The sequence below is a fragment of the Crinia signifera genome, chromosome 9, assembly GCF_055691185.1.
Source record: "Crinia signifera chromosome 9, ASM5569118v1, whole genome shotgun sequence".
Taxonomy (NCBI): domain Eukaryota; kingdom Metazoa; phylum Chordata; class Amphibia; order Anura; family Myobatrachidae; genus Crinia; species Crinia signifera.
The window spans coordinates 96,943,074-96,960,533 of NC_139225.1; the positions used below are offsets into that span (position 1 = coordinate 96,943,074).

Sequence of the window (17,460 nt, forward strand, 5' to 3'; positions counted from 1 at the left end):
CAGTCAAAGTCTTGGAGAGGGATAAACGGCTAAGTCTTGGAGAGTGATAAAGTGCAGGAACCTTTAACATGGCTGATTTGCTGGTATTTTATTTATTTTAGCTCTCTCCACATTATCAATCTCCAAACTTTAGCATGTATCCCCTAAAATGCCTTACTTTAACACCAGGAGGCAAACACTCAGAACTTATTATATATGATACTGTATGTTATGTGAAGATCCAGTTTGAGCATGGCATCAGTTGTACAGGAGGTCCAAGGCTTACTGACTTCTTATTTATCGTTACACTTATGGCTATAACATCTAATGAATAATAAACATTGCTCTCTGGCCATACATGCCAAGCAATCTACTGTACAATATGTGATACGGGTGCTGGATGACCTCCCGACAGTCGGAATTCCGACAGTTAGTATACCTACATCGGAATCCCGACTGTTATATGCCCAACAGTCCGGATCCTGACTTACAGGGGCTATTCTTCCCCGTGAGGGTCCACAACCCCAATAGAGGGAGAACAGAACTTGTGGTGAGCCACCGAGCCTGCAGTGTGGTGGGTGCAGCTTGCCCGCAAGGGGCTTCGATGAGCTTGCCCCCCTGTTGGAATACCGGCAGCCGGGATTCCAACGTCGGTATACTGACCATCGGAATTCTGACTGTCGGACCAGTCCATTTCATATGGACTCTATGCACATTTTCATTGCAATCCATTAAGCAGAGCGTTTAGGAAGAATTTGTTGCAATGTGTATTTTAACTTTTCAAAATCATACAGATTTATTTTGAAATGTTCATTCTTTAATAACAAAATCTGTATAAATGATTATATCCTAGCTTATCTCCAGTCTAACCAAATAATGGGCTGGGGAGAGAAGGCGATCGAACTGCGGAATGGAGACATGGGCACTCTGGAAGGTGTGTTCATGCACAAGAAGGCACAGAAGTTAAAATTCTTGTGTGAAAGGAATGACAAGGTACAGTACTTATACAGTCACACAGTGCATCTGCTTCTATGCTAAATAGTAGAAAGGTTCATGTTGAATATGAGGACAAACTGTTTGAGTTACGCTCTCCCTTCCGGTAAAAGGAAAAATAGTTGGTATTAATAATGTTAATAATCTCTTTCTCCTAGTTCTAGCAACATCATCATTGTTAATTACCCCAGATAATTTTATAGACATTGTTAAATGAAGAATGAGACATATATAGCAGATCATATACAATACACTAATAAGGTGCATATTTGTATGCTATACAAACACCATAGATGATGCCCTTATTTGTTCTTCTTTGCATGAAGCTTTGAACATCAGCCCTGGATGCAGTGCCAATTCAGACACTATTGACCATTGTTTTTGGGACTTGAGAATCGTGATTTGATTGATTGTTTGGGAGGGGGGGGGGGCGGCGTAGAGGAGTGTTGTCCTCCTGGTCCTCTGGAAAGGTGGATAACTCACCTGCACCCTGCTCAGACTCCCGCACATGCCCCTCCTTGGCCCCACTTATGAGCAGAATTGGGTGGACCAAGGGGGTCTTGACGATAGGAGTCACCTTTGTTCTGCCCACCGCTATACAATGCTGGTTTAACAGCACTGTATTAGCAGTAGAGGAGCTACAATGATGCAATCGCATCACTACGCCACCCCAAGTTCACCATTCCACTTGGCCATACTCCCTGTGCTGATCAGGCTGCCCCCTGTGTGCATCTATGCTTCACTGGCATTGGCAGTGTAGTTGTGTCAGCCATTCTGAACACCCCTTTAATACTCTTTCACTGGGTATCCCCAATTAGTATTTGCACCTCTTTTTTCAAAACCAATGTTTGTACATCAACCATTTTTCTATTTATTTTTTAACACTGTTAAGACATACATACAACTATCTTCTGTCTTTGGGCAAACATCCTTAGCTTCCACAGCTTCAGCAAATGTGTTAATGCCTATATGGATCTTCTACACCAATGCATCATGTACAGTAAGAATCCTGATTTGATTGTCCATAATTGGACCTACCGAGTATAAATGATGTGCTTAGCATTCCTTCAGGCCTTGAGAATCACACAGGATCTGGGCCACAATACAATAAGCTGATGTTACAGTGACAGTATGAACCTTATAGGGTTACTGCATTTGACAGAGACATCTCTGATAAACTGGATGATGGGGTTGTGTAGTACATTAATTTCTATTTTGCAGTGATGTATTTATAAAGGTCTATTCCTAGAGGAGAAAACTGACAATCACAACATTTCTCAGATATCAAGGAGTTTGTTCTTCGATAATACTTCTCAGGTTACGTCCATTTATGTCTTAAAGTAATCATGACTGTGAGGGGACCCAGGGATTATCTTTATTACAAGTGTCACCATGGCATTTGATGATTTATTATAGGAATGACCTTTGCTGGAGATGTACAACTGGAAGGTGCAAAATGAGTCCAATGGAAATTATAAGGATCATTTTCCTTCTTGTTTGACGGCCAAAGAGTTTGTGTCCATTTGCAGTGACAAAAGACTGTGTGTGCATTCCATACAATAAGGGACACTTCATTAAATGTGCCTTCACCTAATCTGCCATTTTATTTGAATAATCCAATTTCACAATTGGGGGTGTGGCCTTGTGTCACTCAAAGATGACTTTTGCTATACTGCCGGGTCCTTCTTAGTGATAGAAGCCAGGCGCTACAGGAGAATGTCACACTGCAGCAGAGGTGCAGCTGGACTTCTTTGCCAGTGGCAGTTGCATAGGGGGCTGCAGCACAGTCCAAAATTCAAATAGGGGAATCACACTAACTGCCAGTGAGTCCAGGCTGGTGATGTTTGTCAGTTTGAGGTGGCAGTTGGTGTTGCTCCCCTATTTGAATTTTGGACTGTGCTGCAGCCCCCTCTGCAACTGCCACTGGCAAAGAAGTCCAGGAACAAGGCCTTTTCTCCCTCCTCTAATGTGAGATATGATATAAGGCTGCACACCTCACAACATGACCCATTCCAGGAGGGACAAAATGCTTTGTTCCTGGCCTTCCTTGCAAGTGGCAGTTGCAGATGTGGAGCTGCAGAACAGTCCAAACTTTAAATAGGGGAGCCACTCCTACTGCCAGCAAGTCCTGGACTTTAATGTTTGGCAGTGTTTGGGGTGGGAGTTGGTGTTGCTCCACTATTTGAATTTTGGACTGTGCTGCAGCTCCACCACGGCAAATATCATTGGCATGAAAATACAGGAACAAAGCATTTTGGGGCCAATTCAGACCCACTAATAGCGGGTCGAATTCGGACCATCCCTAGATGTTTGAGGTTTGCGCATGTGCGTTTATGTAGTAGCGGTAAAGCGGAAATCATTGACATGGTAAAACCAATCTGGTTTTTGCATGTCATTTATTGCCGCTTTAAAAAACTCTCCCAAAATCTCTCACTTTCTGATTCTCACTCCCTATTACATTTGGCCACAGATCTCTTTGGTTGGAAACTAACCCTAATTGTTTCTGTTCAGCTCTTACTGTTTTTGATGATCATATAAATGAGGACCAAAGAGTTAGAGCTTTGTAGTAGGACTATTTAGCGCAACTTATAGTCTAACTTTTTGTCCAATGAAAATACTGTTATAGACAATCACAGTTTGTTCCTCATTTTTGGACAAAAGTACTACAGGTTGAGTATCCCTTATCCGAAATGCTCGGGACCACGAGCATTCCGGATAGGGGATTTTTTCGGTTTTTAGAATATTTTTTTGTTAGGCTTACTTACCTGTCCCCTGATGGTGTCCGGTGGTTCCTCGGCGTCCACGCAGTCCCCGGGCATCCACAGCAGGCCTCCGGCATCTTCTCTGGGTCTCCAGCGGTCCCAGGAATGCATTGCGCGGGTGTGCGCGCGCTCCGGTGACTTCACCATTCCTGGTACCGCTGGAGGCCGTGGAGAAGATGCCGGAGGCCTGCTGTGGACGCCCTGGGACTTGGTAAGTATGAAAAGAGGGTTAGGGGGGTAAAAGTGCATAACTTTTCCCACTTTAGGCGGCATATAATATTATTCTCTGACTATGATTAATAATATATTTTATTTTATTTTATTTTTTTTAGGTATTTTTTGCTTCAGTACAGTCTGGTGGCAGCAGTCAAATTTACTTCATGACTCTTGGACAAAATGCTCTATTCAACTGGTAACCATATCTATGATTCGGGAGAATGAAAAAGAAAGTGGTGGCTGATTGACACAAAGAAAATAGTGCTGCTGCGTCCTGGATGGAGTGGACACACTTGCTGGGTATACGGAAGATACAGAAGTAGCATTGTAAAGTTTCAGTGGGTTTACAGCATGAATTTTGCACAGATGTTATTGTAATTCTATAGAAAAAGTTATCTCCCCAGCTATTGTACACTATAGCTGACCGAGCACATTGGGAGCTGAAGTTCTAAGAGTTGCAGAAAAAAATGTCACTTCAATAGACTAGAGGTTCTCAGTTGTGTTTTACTGTAAATCAATGGTTCCCAAACTTGCTGGAGTCACGGAGTCCAAGCATGCCTTGCAACAGTTTTGCTATTAGGGAATGCTAAATCTGTGGCAAGGAATGCTAGGATGTTTCACAACAGCTGGAGTGCCACAGGTTGGCAGGCCTGCCCTAGAACATCAGTTCATGGCACCACTAGGAAAAAGTTTTTAATGCAAATAGATTTTTATTGTTTTTAGGTGTAGCAAACACAGTATAATTCCATTGTAAATTTGACAATTGAAGAGCAGTACATTAGCTTAATAGAATATGCAAAAACTGATATGGGGGGGGGGGGAGAGGAAAAAAAAAAAAGAAAGGGGGGGGGGGGGGGAAGGAAAGGGTATCGGAAGGGGGGTGGGGGGGAATTCCGGTTCGTAAATTTAGTTATCAGTAGTTAAGATAAAAATTATAGTCGTGGACGCGGGACTACAGCCACTTCCAACAGGGAGGGTCAGCGGGAGAGTAAGCGTGAGGAGGGAGACAACCGATGACCCGGTCGATAGAGAGGGGGGGAGGGGGCACCAAGAGGATTAGGGTGTTATTGCTTCTTTGTAGGTCTTGGTGTCCTTAAAGAGCAGCCAGCGGGACCATGTATTCCTGAACTGGGCGTGTCTGTCCTCAGCAGAGGCTAGGATGTCTTCCATGTCCATGTAAAAGTCTATTTTTTTGAACCAGTCCTTTGTTGTTGGAGGAGAGGAGGAGCGCCATCTCACCGGGATAACCGATTTAGCAGCATTGTTCAGGTGGCATAGCAGGGAGTTTTTGTATCTCGATATGGGGGCTGGTGAGAGGTGGAATAGCCAGAATAGTTGGTCTGTGGGGATCTGGTCTCCCAGGATGACCGCAGACAATCTGAATATCTCCGACCAATAAGGTAGGATAAGAGGGCACTGCCACCAAATGTGCAGTGGGTTTCCTGGGGCCCCGGAGCAACGCCAGCAGATATTGGGAGCTCCAGTGCCCATTTTGGAGAGGGTGTCTGGGCATCTGTACCAGCGAGATATTAATTTGTATTGTGTTTCGCGGACACCCACATTGGTGGAACATGCGTGAGCCAGGCGTAGAATCTTTTCCCAGTTGGCGTCACCTATCTCCTCTCCCAGTTCTCGGTCCCAGGCTACCGTAAAGTGGGGGGGTTTGAGGCTGATATCTGCCAGGATAAGATTGTATATTGTGGAGATGGTGTGTTGTGGGGGGGTCTTATTGGCGCAAAGGAGTTCAAAGGGTGACGGGGGGCTGGTTAGCGTGTTGGAGGGACCAAGAGAGTGGAAATAGTGACGGACCTGTAGGTACCGCCAGTATTCCACATCTGGTAGGCTCCATTCAGCTTTAACTTCATCAAAAGGCAAAAAACGTCCCGCGCTCACCAGCTGTCCTACTCGGAAGAGTCCCCTGTCTAACCATAGGAAAAAGTTTTTATTGATAAATTGGAAAAAAAATCTTTAAGTATGTAAAGGTTGCCATCCTGCCACCCTTAGGGCCAGATGTGATAAAATGGAGAGTGACAGCCAGTCAATCATGCCTGCTATGTCACAGACTGTGTTTGAAAAATGTCAGGCAGGAGCTGATTGGTTGGTTGTTTATCACTTCATTTTATCACTTTCGAAGCTTAGTGCATCTGGCCCTATGTGTTAGTTATATGGTGGTGTACTGTTGTTACTCTAATGGCACCACCACCACTGGTTTTCCCTATCCCTTTGACCATACATAATTTGATTTGGTCTGGGGCCACCAACCTGAGGCACCCCTGCAAGAGCCTGCTGGCACCCCATGGTGCCTAATTAGACAATTTGGAATCACTGTTGTATATATTGTGTCTATGCTTAAGAAAACAAGCATTACATACATATTACTGGTACAGTACCTGGGTATTTGTCAAAATAATTACATAACATACAATCTATTTCTCATAGTGTATGCGGCCACAATTGTATTGTTACCAAGAGTTTAACGAATGTCTGTGAAAACTGTATATTCTGGATAGCTGACAAGCGCCATTATTTTACGAGTGCGCCCCAGAATTTGATCATGCTCCATTGACACTGTAATATAAATCTTACTTGAAGGACAGGAAATTCTATTTAAATATAGAAATCCTATACTCTGCAATGTAAAATATATGTGTAATATAGTGTGAGTGACATTTTAGTTATCGGATGAATGCATGAAAAATGTATTAATTCTATGTATGTAGATGAAGTTACTTTGATATCGTAGAGCCATTCTAATAATTCTATCATGATATAGAACAGGAATTTATGATAAAATTGATAAATTCTCCAAAATAATTCCTCTTTGATTAGAAAGATTATATATTTTAACATGTTTATAAATGACAGAAAGCTCTTTAGTCTTATAAAGAATTATAGCGAATACTTATGCGGTTTATAGCCAGTGTGAACCACATTTTGTGGGTATATTTAGTTTTATGCCCCATCCTGTGTTATTCTATGGGAGTCATTCATCAGACAGAGATGTCATGACACTCGAATTAATTTACCTTATAAATACTGCCTCAAGACATTTCTATTTCACATGAGATAAGAATTCTGATGAATTAGCCTTATGAACCCACTTTATGCTGCGTTTCCTTTCTACATTTTCTACATAAGGATTAAATGGAATCAAATGTTTAAAAATTATATATATATATATATATATATATATATATATATATATATGGTTTGTGTGGTCCCTGGCACTCCTGATGCCCCTACTTGGGGGGTTTCCTGCCCCGTTGCCTTCCCGGAGAAGGGGATGCCTCCTTGTAGATATATTCAAAATGACGGGCGGCACTTCACTGCTACACGTTTTTTGAAAGTCTCCGAGTGCCGCCTGTCATTTTGAATATATATATATATATATATATAATACATTGTTGGCACAGGGATGCTATTGTCTGGTTGACAGTGATAAGGTCTAAAAGGCCATAGGTTGACATACAGTATCTTAGGTTGACATGGTCCAAAGGTTGACAGAAGCAATAGGTCGACATGAAAAAGTCCAACATGAGTTTTTCACTTTTTTTCGGTATTTCGACCTTTTCAAATGTCAACCTATGGCCTGTCGACCAATAGTGGTCTACCTTTGGACTGTCAACCCTGTTGCTGTTGACCCTATGACCCATATCCAGTAGAACAGATGTAACACCCCTTTCATAATCGTCTATACTGTAAGGTTGTGTAGAAGAGATGCCCACATGTTAAACACTGCCCTCAATGTCATTCTCTTGGTCTATGGCACTGCCTCAACCTACACAGATTTAAAAAGTACTGTACTGTATGTAGACAGTTTGAGGGAAATTTACTAAGATGGGAGTTCTATTTCACATGGGATGTTGCTATTCGCAACCAATCAGAATCCACTTCTTATTTATTTTGAACCTTCTAGAAGATCATAGATAGTATCGGATTTGTTGCCCATAGAAACATCCCATGAGAAATAGAACTCCCATCTTTGTAATTTTTTCCCTTTGAATAGCATAGAATTGGTAACAGAACTTAGGGTAGTACAATACCACTCAAAGATTGAATAAATAATAATACTGATGATTATATTGAATGGAAAGCATTGATAACAGCAGCTACAGGAGAACACTGATAATGGCCAGTGCACAAGAACATTGGTAATAGCATAAAAATATTGAATTAAAAATGATTAACCCTGTGGAAGACACAATATAACCGGATGCTGCCAGAAACCAGGAGATTGAAGAATAAGAACCAGTGATCGGAAGAAATACAAATATTAATTAGGAATACTGGGGCAGATGTATTAAGCCTTAATAAGAGATAATTGCAAGGGTGGTAAAGAGCGATAAACAGCCTGTAACATGGCAGTTAGCAGGTGATTGGCTGGACGTTTATCTCTCTTTATCACCCTTGGATTTATTTCTTGTTAAGGCTTAATACATCGGCCCCACTGTACTCCAACCAAATTTTCTGATACTATGAACTACAGTTCAGTCCCCCGCGAGCGGTGCTATCAGAAATACTGTGCTTATCCCACTTGTTATAAATCAAAATGTACTTATTTTGCAGAATCACCTATATTTGGTAGTCAATGATAGGAACACAGCCACGTGCACAATCTTGCTGACAAATAACATGATTATTAAAAAGTGAAATCTAGTAATGTTGCAGGCTTGTTCTTTCTTAAAAGAAAAATCCTCCATAGCCAGAAAACTCCCCCATGGATCAGGGACTAGTTTGGAAACATTGCACCTGGCAGATACTAGCCCAGCTCTCCCAAGGGGTAAGCTCCACACTATGGCCCTCATTTTGGTTGACTCGGTAAGCTGCAAACCTTGCTGCTTTCCGAGTCCCAGAGAGCCGCAGCATCACCCCCCCCCCCCCCCGCAACACATCCCCTCGCATGTCCCGCCACAGTAGAAATCATTCAGTGGTCTGATTTCTCGTGGACTCGCAAATATGCCAGATGAAGACAGGGCGGGTGGCTGACATCATATGACATCAGCCGCCCGCTACCAGGACACTGCATCACACATTCATAAACATGGGAACGCTAACCGTTTGCATGGGGACACCCATGAAATGCTGAGCGTTCACATGTCCTGCTGAAATCGATGCCCCGGTCTGCCCCCCATGCCCTGTCCTGCCCCCCCTACCATGTCCTGCCCACCCCCGCGAGTGCCATGCCAACTGTGCAATATGTGCATGCGCGGAGCCAAACCATCAGTGCCCTGTGCAAATGAGCGGGGGACTGAGTAAATCAGAATCAGGGTCTATCTGTGCACCTTGTGTCTCTCACAGTAGCCCACTCTCCAACCACAGCAGGGATTAGCAGCGCCATCTATTGCCTCCTCAGCTGTCACTTGCAGTCAGTCATGCACCCAACAGGCCTCACTGCAGACTCCTATTCACCCTCCTGGCTCTGTGCCCTTCCACTTTTACAGCAATACTGTGCGGTCCCACGCCAGACTGTTTTATGGACCCCATTCCTATGTGTCCCTCAGAACCCCATTTCCCAGTGATCCCACTCCCATTAACATCAGTCACTCAAAGACATACAGTACCTATCGGTCCTCCAGCAGCTCAGTAGCATTCATTTTGGCATACCTTATACAGCAAATCTCCATGTTGGTGGGATCCAGGCAGTATAGCATCTGAGATCTCAGGGTCACTGCTGGCCAAAGGAAAGCAAGGGGGCTACACCTGAATACCCTGCTGTTCTTAGTTTTAGTTGGCAAAAAAAGAAATGTACAAAAGCTAGCTTACATAGCTGCCTATTCTGCGAATACAAAAAGAGCCAGATATATCTTTAAATCACGACTACTGGTAATACTGTACAAGACATGAGGCTGTGTATATGTATGGGCACAAGGCTGAATGTGATGGGCATGGGACTGTATAGTGCAGTTTTGCTATAATGGGGTGGTTGACGTTAGCCTGCAATGTAGCAGAGGAGTTTGTAGTGGGCATAGGATTAGAATAAATTTGGGTGTGCTTTGGTGGGCATTATATTTATGGGATTGCCTTGGAAAAGTATGTTATGCTGATCACAGAACTGTCATTGGCAGACTTCTATCCAATAGGCTGAAAGGCGTTTTTTGTATATATGATAAGGTTCTGTGTTGGGATGCATCACTTATGTTGGATACAGTACTGTGCTGGGTATAGGGCTGCAGTGGACATGTTATACACTGGGCTGTATATAATGGGCATGGTGAGCTATATATGCTTAAAAAAGGTCAATGGGTTCTATCTACATCTACCCCATTGTCCTTTTATTCAGCATATATATACAGATGTAGCCAAGCTTATCGTTTCTGCAATTTGACCGCTCGTGATTGTTTATCATGCCAGAACCGGTGCTCCATGAGCCGCATGAGCAAATTTGATGCACATGTGTGGTGATAGGATCGCGCCATTCACCATGGAAGTCGCACATGGCGATTGGTGCAGCAAAGATGAGTATGGCTCTATCTGGTGCTCATGTCCATGGCATACATGGATAAGAGAGTGAAGTTGGACTAGAAGTTACACAAGGTATTAGGTTTTGATGGAGTGGAGTAAGGGAAGTTTAGGAAAGTTTTGTCAGAGAGATGTATAGTTAGAAACAGAAGGTAATAGGAAAGTGAAGAATCACTGAGGGTATGCTTGAATGTAATAAACTGCAGTTTCTGGGAGAACCAGATTAAGATTCTTGGAGGCCCCAGGAAGACACTGATTGCTATCTGCGAAAACCGGAAAATGTGATGGCGGAAGATGATTATGTTAGTGTTACAGTAGGTAGGTGCTCAATGGTATGGCTGTTCCATATCACCCAACTTGTAAGCTGTTTTACACTGCTAAGACCATACAATGCCACATAAAAAGCCCTTGTGGACATCATCAAAGTGTATAATTATGTATGTATGTATGTATGAACTGACCCTTCACATTACTAATTTTATTGTATGCTGAGTACTTCATATAGTAGCAACAACTCTACCGCTCCCCATCCTGGTGCTTGGTGCTGTGGCCAGCATTACATTGCCCCCCCCCCCCCCATTCTTCCAGAAATATAGTACAAATTACATTTGATAGTGCACTTTCAAGCATGTATAAAGGAAAATACATGTAAATATTTTTCAAACAGAAGCCAATATCTAAAAAACACAAGTTTCCATGTTTAAATTAACAACTTATATTAAACGCAATCTGTTTTAGGGGAGTATCTGGACCACACAGCAAAGTTGTGTTGCCATTAGCCATTTACGCACCATTGCATAAAAGCCACAAAACACCCTATTAAAAAAATTAAGCAACATTCCTTTTAGCCTTTATATAGTCCAAATAACATAAATTAATAATGAACTTTCAAATTAAGAAGGTTAGAAATAAAAAAGTAAAATGACAATATTTTATTAGACATAGGGCGGTATTCAATCCCTGCCGCTATTTCCAACTGGGGAAATAGTGCCGGAGCCTATTTATTGCTGTAGTTTCCGACAGCATTGAAGACAAAACTGTTCCAATTTTAAAAACAGTCGGATCTGTTTTGTCAAAAACGCCCATTGATTGTCGAATCCACGGCTGTTTTCGCCGACACACCTCCTTTTCGACAGTGGACTGACTGCCGGAACAATGAATTCCACCTTTCGGTTATACTATCGAGCCGGGCGAACACAGGGCAGGATTCCAACTGTCAGAACGTTCCGACAGTCAGAATCCAGGATTGAATACCTCCATAAGGGTACATGAGAAATCCTCCCAGTTTTGAAGGTGTGAAACTTTTGTGCGATCCTGCTCTTTTTTGGTACTTGTTTCCTAGCACGGCGCCCATCGCATCGCATACCATAAGGCATACGATGGTATGCGATGCGATACGATGTTAGCCGATGTTATACAATTTTAAATTGTATACCATCGATTTGTATGCCATTGTATGGCATATACAATGGTATACGATTTTAAATTGTATAAGCACCCTAATGGGTGTTTCCAATGTTAAATGTGCCCCCTATAAGAAAAATAATTGTATAAGCACCGTAATGGGTGCTTACAATGTAAAAAGCTCCCCCATGCCACCCGTACTATCAACGCTAACCCGAAGCGTGGCGAGCGCAGCAAGCCCGCGAGGGGCGGCGGTACGTGTCCTCCGACCTTTTCATACCCCCACTATCCACGTCAGCATGGAGTTGATTTTATATAGTTAAAAGCACCCCCACGCCACCCGTTCTATCAACGCCAACCCGAAGCGTGGCGAGCGCAGCGACCCCCGGGAGGGGACGCGGAATACATGTGAAGTAATGCGCGTCCCCTCGCTGCGCTCGCCACGCTTCGGGCTCGGAGGCTCGCTGCGCTCGCCACACTATATAAAATCAACTCCACGCCGACGTGGATAGTGGGGGTATGAAAAGGACGGAGGATGCGTACCGCCGCCCCTCGCGGGCTCGCTGCTTTCGCCACGCTTCGGGTTGGCGTTGATAGTGGCGGTAGCGTGGTGGTGCATTTAACATTGTAAGCACCTATTAAGGTGCTTATACAATAAAAAATTGTATATACAATTTAAAATCGCATTGCATTGCATTGTATGCCATTGTATGCCATATACAATGGTATACAATTTTAAATTAGATACAATGCCATACGACTGAATATCGTGGGCGCCGTGCTAGGAAACAAGTACCGTTAGGGATTTTGCACAAAATGCCTAACCTCCAGCAAATCGGAGGCTATTACTGCCATGCCATGCCTATATGGCTGAATCTGCTTATAAAGTATATAGGAAGTGAGGAGTGTGAAGGAACATTGGATTCTTCACAGTTGACCTTGGGAATATGTCACACAGTATTCTAGGTATATACTTTGTCAACACAAGAAAATGTGAATTTTACCATTTTCCCTTTTTCATGTAAATTTTTCCATTTAACAGTATGTAGTAGATACTATGTTCAATCTTGATGCTATATTTTTAATCAAACAAAACCAAGTAAATGCCCCTATGACTTTTATATCTTTGTATATTTATATACACCATATGTTAATAAAACTTCCTAATGATGTGAAATTATTTGTCGATTAATAATAAAAATATACTGCCAGAGGCACATCTGCTCTGTGTATTTTTGGGGTGTTTTTTGTCTGTTTTTACAAGTGACAAAAATCCACATAGGCACAGCTTGACCATCAAAAGACAAATATTTTGCTTTACTCATTCCGTTTCATTACCACAGATGCAACTTAATTGGCAGTCAATCCCCATCAGACTTCACTGTATGCCTGTCTCTTGAAATGAGAAATATTGGAAGTGTCTGCACTGTTTGTTTATTGTGGTAAAATACACATTACACTACCTCGGGAGAAACTGGATTAAATACGCCTCAAGCAGTACATAGTATATTGTGCTGTGCCTAAGCTGTTCTCGCTCATGGAAAGACATATATAGGCTATTTTGCACCCTACTCTACTATCCTATTTTATTATTGTATTATTTAAATGAATAAATACATATTCAAAACAGAATGCAATGACAATGTTAAAAACAAGGAAACAACCTAAAAAATTATTTCACTATCATAAAACTTGGCTGGAACTAATATGAAGGGGTGTATATGTACTAAAGCATCTAAAAATGTAACACGGTTGTGGTTCTAATAGCACTCACTGAGGTTTTATCTATCATTTCTCTATTGCATCCAGTGTTCCCTCTAAGCTGTGCGTGCGCGCGCACACAACTCGACAAGCATGTGCACAGACATTACAACAGAGCGCACAAAGCAGCAGTGGTCCCTTTTTGCAGTTGTGGACTCAATTAATGTGTGTTTCACCCAATAACTACATTGTGTGCTGTGTTTTGAATGTTTAATATAATTTTGAAGTAAAGTTAACACAAATGCTGAACGTTATTTTCCAGTTATATATAAGTGACTCACAAAAATAAAAATTTCCTTTCAAAGTTGCACAGCCAAAATCTTTTGCCGCACACAGCCTTCGTTAAATTAGAGGGAACATTGATTGCATCCTGAAAATAAGACACAGATCTGATTGACCACTATGGGCAACACCACCACTTTTCATTTTTAGAATTTACCCCATAGACGTTCAAGGGTAAATGTGTGAAGCTTAGAGACGTGGTATCTATCCCCATAACGAATGTTCGGGGTAATTTACTAATATGTGAATTCTACTTCACATGTGATGTTGCTATGGGCAACCAATCAGATCCTGTCTACTATCTTCTAAAGGGTGCTAAATAAATAAGTAGATTCTGATTGGTTGCCCATAGCATAGAATTCACATCTTAGAACATTTCCCTCGTTATGTGCAAGGTGATAATGCAGCAGCCAATCAGCTCCTATATGTAAAGTGACAGTTAGGAGCTGGTTGACAGGAACATTATCACCTTGCACATATTGTTCTTTATGGGGATAGATATCACTTCTCCAAGCTTTATACATTTACCCCCCAGTTCACTAAGAACCAATGACCCACAAAATGACTTTGTATGAAAGTCATGGATACATTTATGATTGCAAACCTAAGTACCCCAGAATGGATGCACAACAGAATATAATAAAGTGAAATGACTGTTACAGCAGGCTGCATGCAAGTGGCAGAGTTACAGGCCCTGTGACACTGGTGCAATATCTGATATGGGTTTTACAGAATCACCAGATAGGATCCTTTACAGCAGGGGTGGGGAACCTCAGGCCCGGGGGCCGTATGTGGCCCCCGTAACCAGTCTGAGTGGCCCTCCCACCCGCCCGTCAGCTTAGCTGGGAGTCAAGTACAGGGGAATTCTCGCAAGACGTCGGTCATTCTCACGAGATTCCTCTTAATAAACAGCAACCGGAGACTGGAGCAGGACAATTTGTAAGAGAAATTTTTACATATGGCCCCCGATTTTTTTCCCATACAAACGGCCCTTGGCACAAACAAGGTTCCCCACCCCTGCTTTACAGTGTTGCTATCTTGCAGGACTGTGAAGTCCTCATTTGGTGGCTATGGCATGGAAAGCCATTGAGACTACTCAATAAGCTTTACTGGTGCTCCCACAGTCACAAAGGCCCTTATTCTGATCGGTGCGGCCGGATCCGATTATGCGGCCAGGACCGTGCGTGCGAAACCCCGCCTTCCATACGGATCGCCAACTCCGTCCGTACGCGGTAAGAAGCTGGCCGAACGGACCGCACGTGTATTTATCACGGAATACGCCTCCTCCATCTAAGGGAACCTCCCCCATCATTCGATGGTCGCAGACCATCGAATGCAGGACCGAGTGCTCCACCAGCTCCCGCAACCTCAGACCACACGGACATTTTTCCGTGCAAAAGCAGGGATCTGGGCGGGCAGCTGACATCCGGCAATGCCATATGTCCGCCCCCTACACGTGCGTCACGGCCGCATTACCATACGTACGCCCAGCGTTTGCATGGGAACGCCCATGAAACGCGGGGCGTATGCATATGGTAATGAGCCCAAATAGCCCTTCACGCCCCTCTCCACCCCCTGTTCGGAGTGTTCACATATCATGCGGGATTTGGCCGTACGCCCCGCTTGCACATGCGCAGAGACGCCTCTGCACATGCGCAGACACAAAACATCGGCGGGCCGAACGCACGCGGATATATCCGCACCGACCAGAATAAGGGCCAAAGAGAGGAAGACGCAAGGGGGAAGGGGGGATTCTCCCCTAGCTACTCTGTGGAGTATGTAGCTGATATAGGTGAGACAGGGGCATGATGATGCGATTCACTGTTTTGTATTAACCCTTCCATCTGTACTCACCATCCCTACCATAGGCCACAAACAAAAATGAGCAAAGTTTGAAATGAACCTAGATTGAATAGTGGAATCACAGTGAACTGAGTCCCGGTGCAATTGTTACCATTACAAACTGGCACCAGAGCAGGGGGATTTTTTGGCAAGTGTCAGTCCCACCACCAGAACACGTGACTTGATTATCTCATGTTGAGGGAGTGGGCACCAATGGCACCAGTAAAAACAGCAATGCATTAGAGGAACTCTGGGTATCCTTTCAGAAACTCCACTGGCTGAAGAGAGCTGTTCCAGGCAGCTGCAAGTCTCATGCCGGCAACGAGGAGATGACCCTGTTGTTATGCTACTGGGAAGCAGAAACACTAAACTTCAGCTACGTTTCTTCTGCATTCATTGGCTTTTTGATGCCTAAAATTAGTTATAAGGCTGAACAAAAATCTAAACTAAACAGAAATGTATGTAGTAATCAGAGCATATAGTAAGCTAAACATAGCATCAATGAGGTTATGGAGACATTCACCAGGACAATTCCTCCAGCCAGGTGAGAACCCAGGTTAGGTACAGTAACATGTTTATAGGAACAGTACAGTTTTTGCTCATGCTCCATCTAGACCCCATTCTGCCACTTCTCCTCCGACAGGCCCACCACTCACTGACATATTAGGTCAACATGCATTGGATGGACCACTAGATTCCAACATGGTTTAGGTCGAAACATGAAATAGGTTGACATGGCTAAGGTTGACAGGGTTGGAAGATCGACACAAGCATTAGGTCGACAATGGCCAGGTCAACAATCAAAAGGTTGACATGAGGATTTCACAGGTTTATTTTGAGCCAACATGTGCCGACAGTCAGTATTTCATGCCTTACCATGGAGGGAGAATAGAATAGTGTGCCCGAAGCATGGTGAGTGCAGCGAGCCAAGTGAGGAGACATGGTACACTTTGAGGGTGTCAATGTCGACATTTGGGACAAAACAGGAAAAACTCATGTCGACCTTTTGACTGTTGACTTGTCAGCATTGTTGACCTAATGTTTGTATTGACCTTAGCCACGTCAGCCTTTTTCATTTGTCGACCTTATATGAGTTGACCCAATGATCCAGACCCGACGCACAAAGGGAAAGATGTTGCCTCTGCTTCTCCCTGCTGTCATGGCTTCATCTCACCACCGGGGGGAAGTGTTAGTGCAATGACTGCAATGCCTCCTGATGCTCCAGCAACAAAACAAGAGAAACAGAAGACATGAGAACTTTTATTAAATCCACATACAGTAAGCACCTGAGAAAGGATTACATTGTACATAACTAATTACCCAATATGGTACACTTTACCAGTCTTATCTAATTACTAATTACTTTTTCCAAATGTTTCTTTTCATGACTAAATAATGGTTAAGTAAACGTTAAACTGAGAATTTGTTGTATTAATCGCAGAGCAATTACAATCTTGTATACAGCTGAGCAGTAAATAATTCATTCCATTTACTGCCCACAGACCCTATTTATCAATCCTTGGGACCAAGTAATTACCACCAAATTAAGAATAAAGGCTGTTATCAATCCTTAATAATATAGGACATTGCATTGCGTTACTAAGTAACAATATATAGCCATGTCACTGCTGTGCTAATTATTAAAGACAGCGCTAACTAATGCAATCTTTAGATACATAGACCTATGCTAACAACTGGTATAGGATTTTTTAAAATAATAATACTATAATAATAATTTTGGTACTCTTTACCTAGCACGGCG

At 43.0% G+C, this 17,460-nt stretch overlaps 1 protein-coding gene across 2 annotated transcripts in view; it reads left to right on the forward strand.

Moving 5' to 3' along the window:
* NRK (Nik related kinase) overlaps positions 1 to 4,749 on the forward strand; it is a 275,460-nt gene extending 270,711 nt beyond the window's left edge. For both annotated transcript variants that reach the window (XM_083159430.1, XM_083159431.1), the window contains 2 exons: positions 833 to 972; positions 4,067 to 4,749. In XM_083159430.1, the coding sequence (XP_083015556.1) occupies positions 833 to 972; positions 4,067 to 4,150 (224 nt within the window). In that variant the 3' untranslated portion in view covers positions 4,151 to 4,749. The remainder of the gene's footprint in view (positions 1 to 832; positions 973 to 4,066) is intronic.
* Positions 4,750 to 17,460: the final 12,711 nt, after the last annotated feature.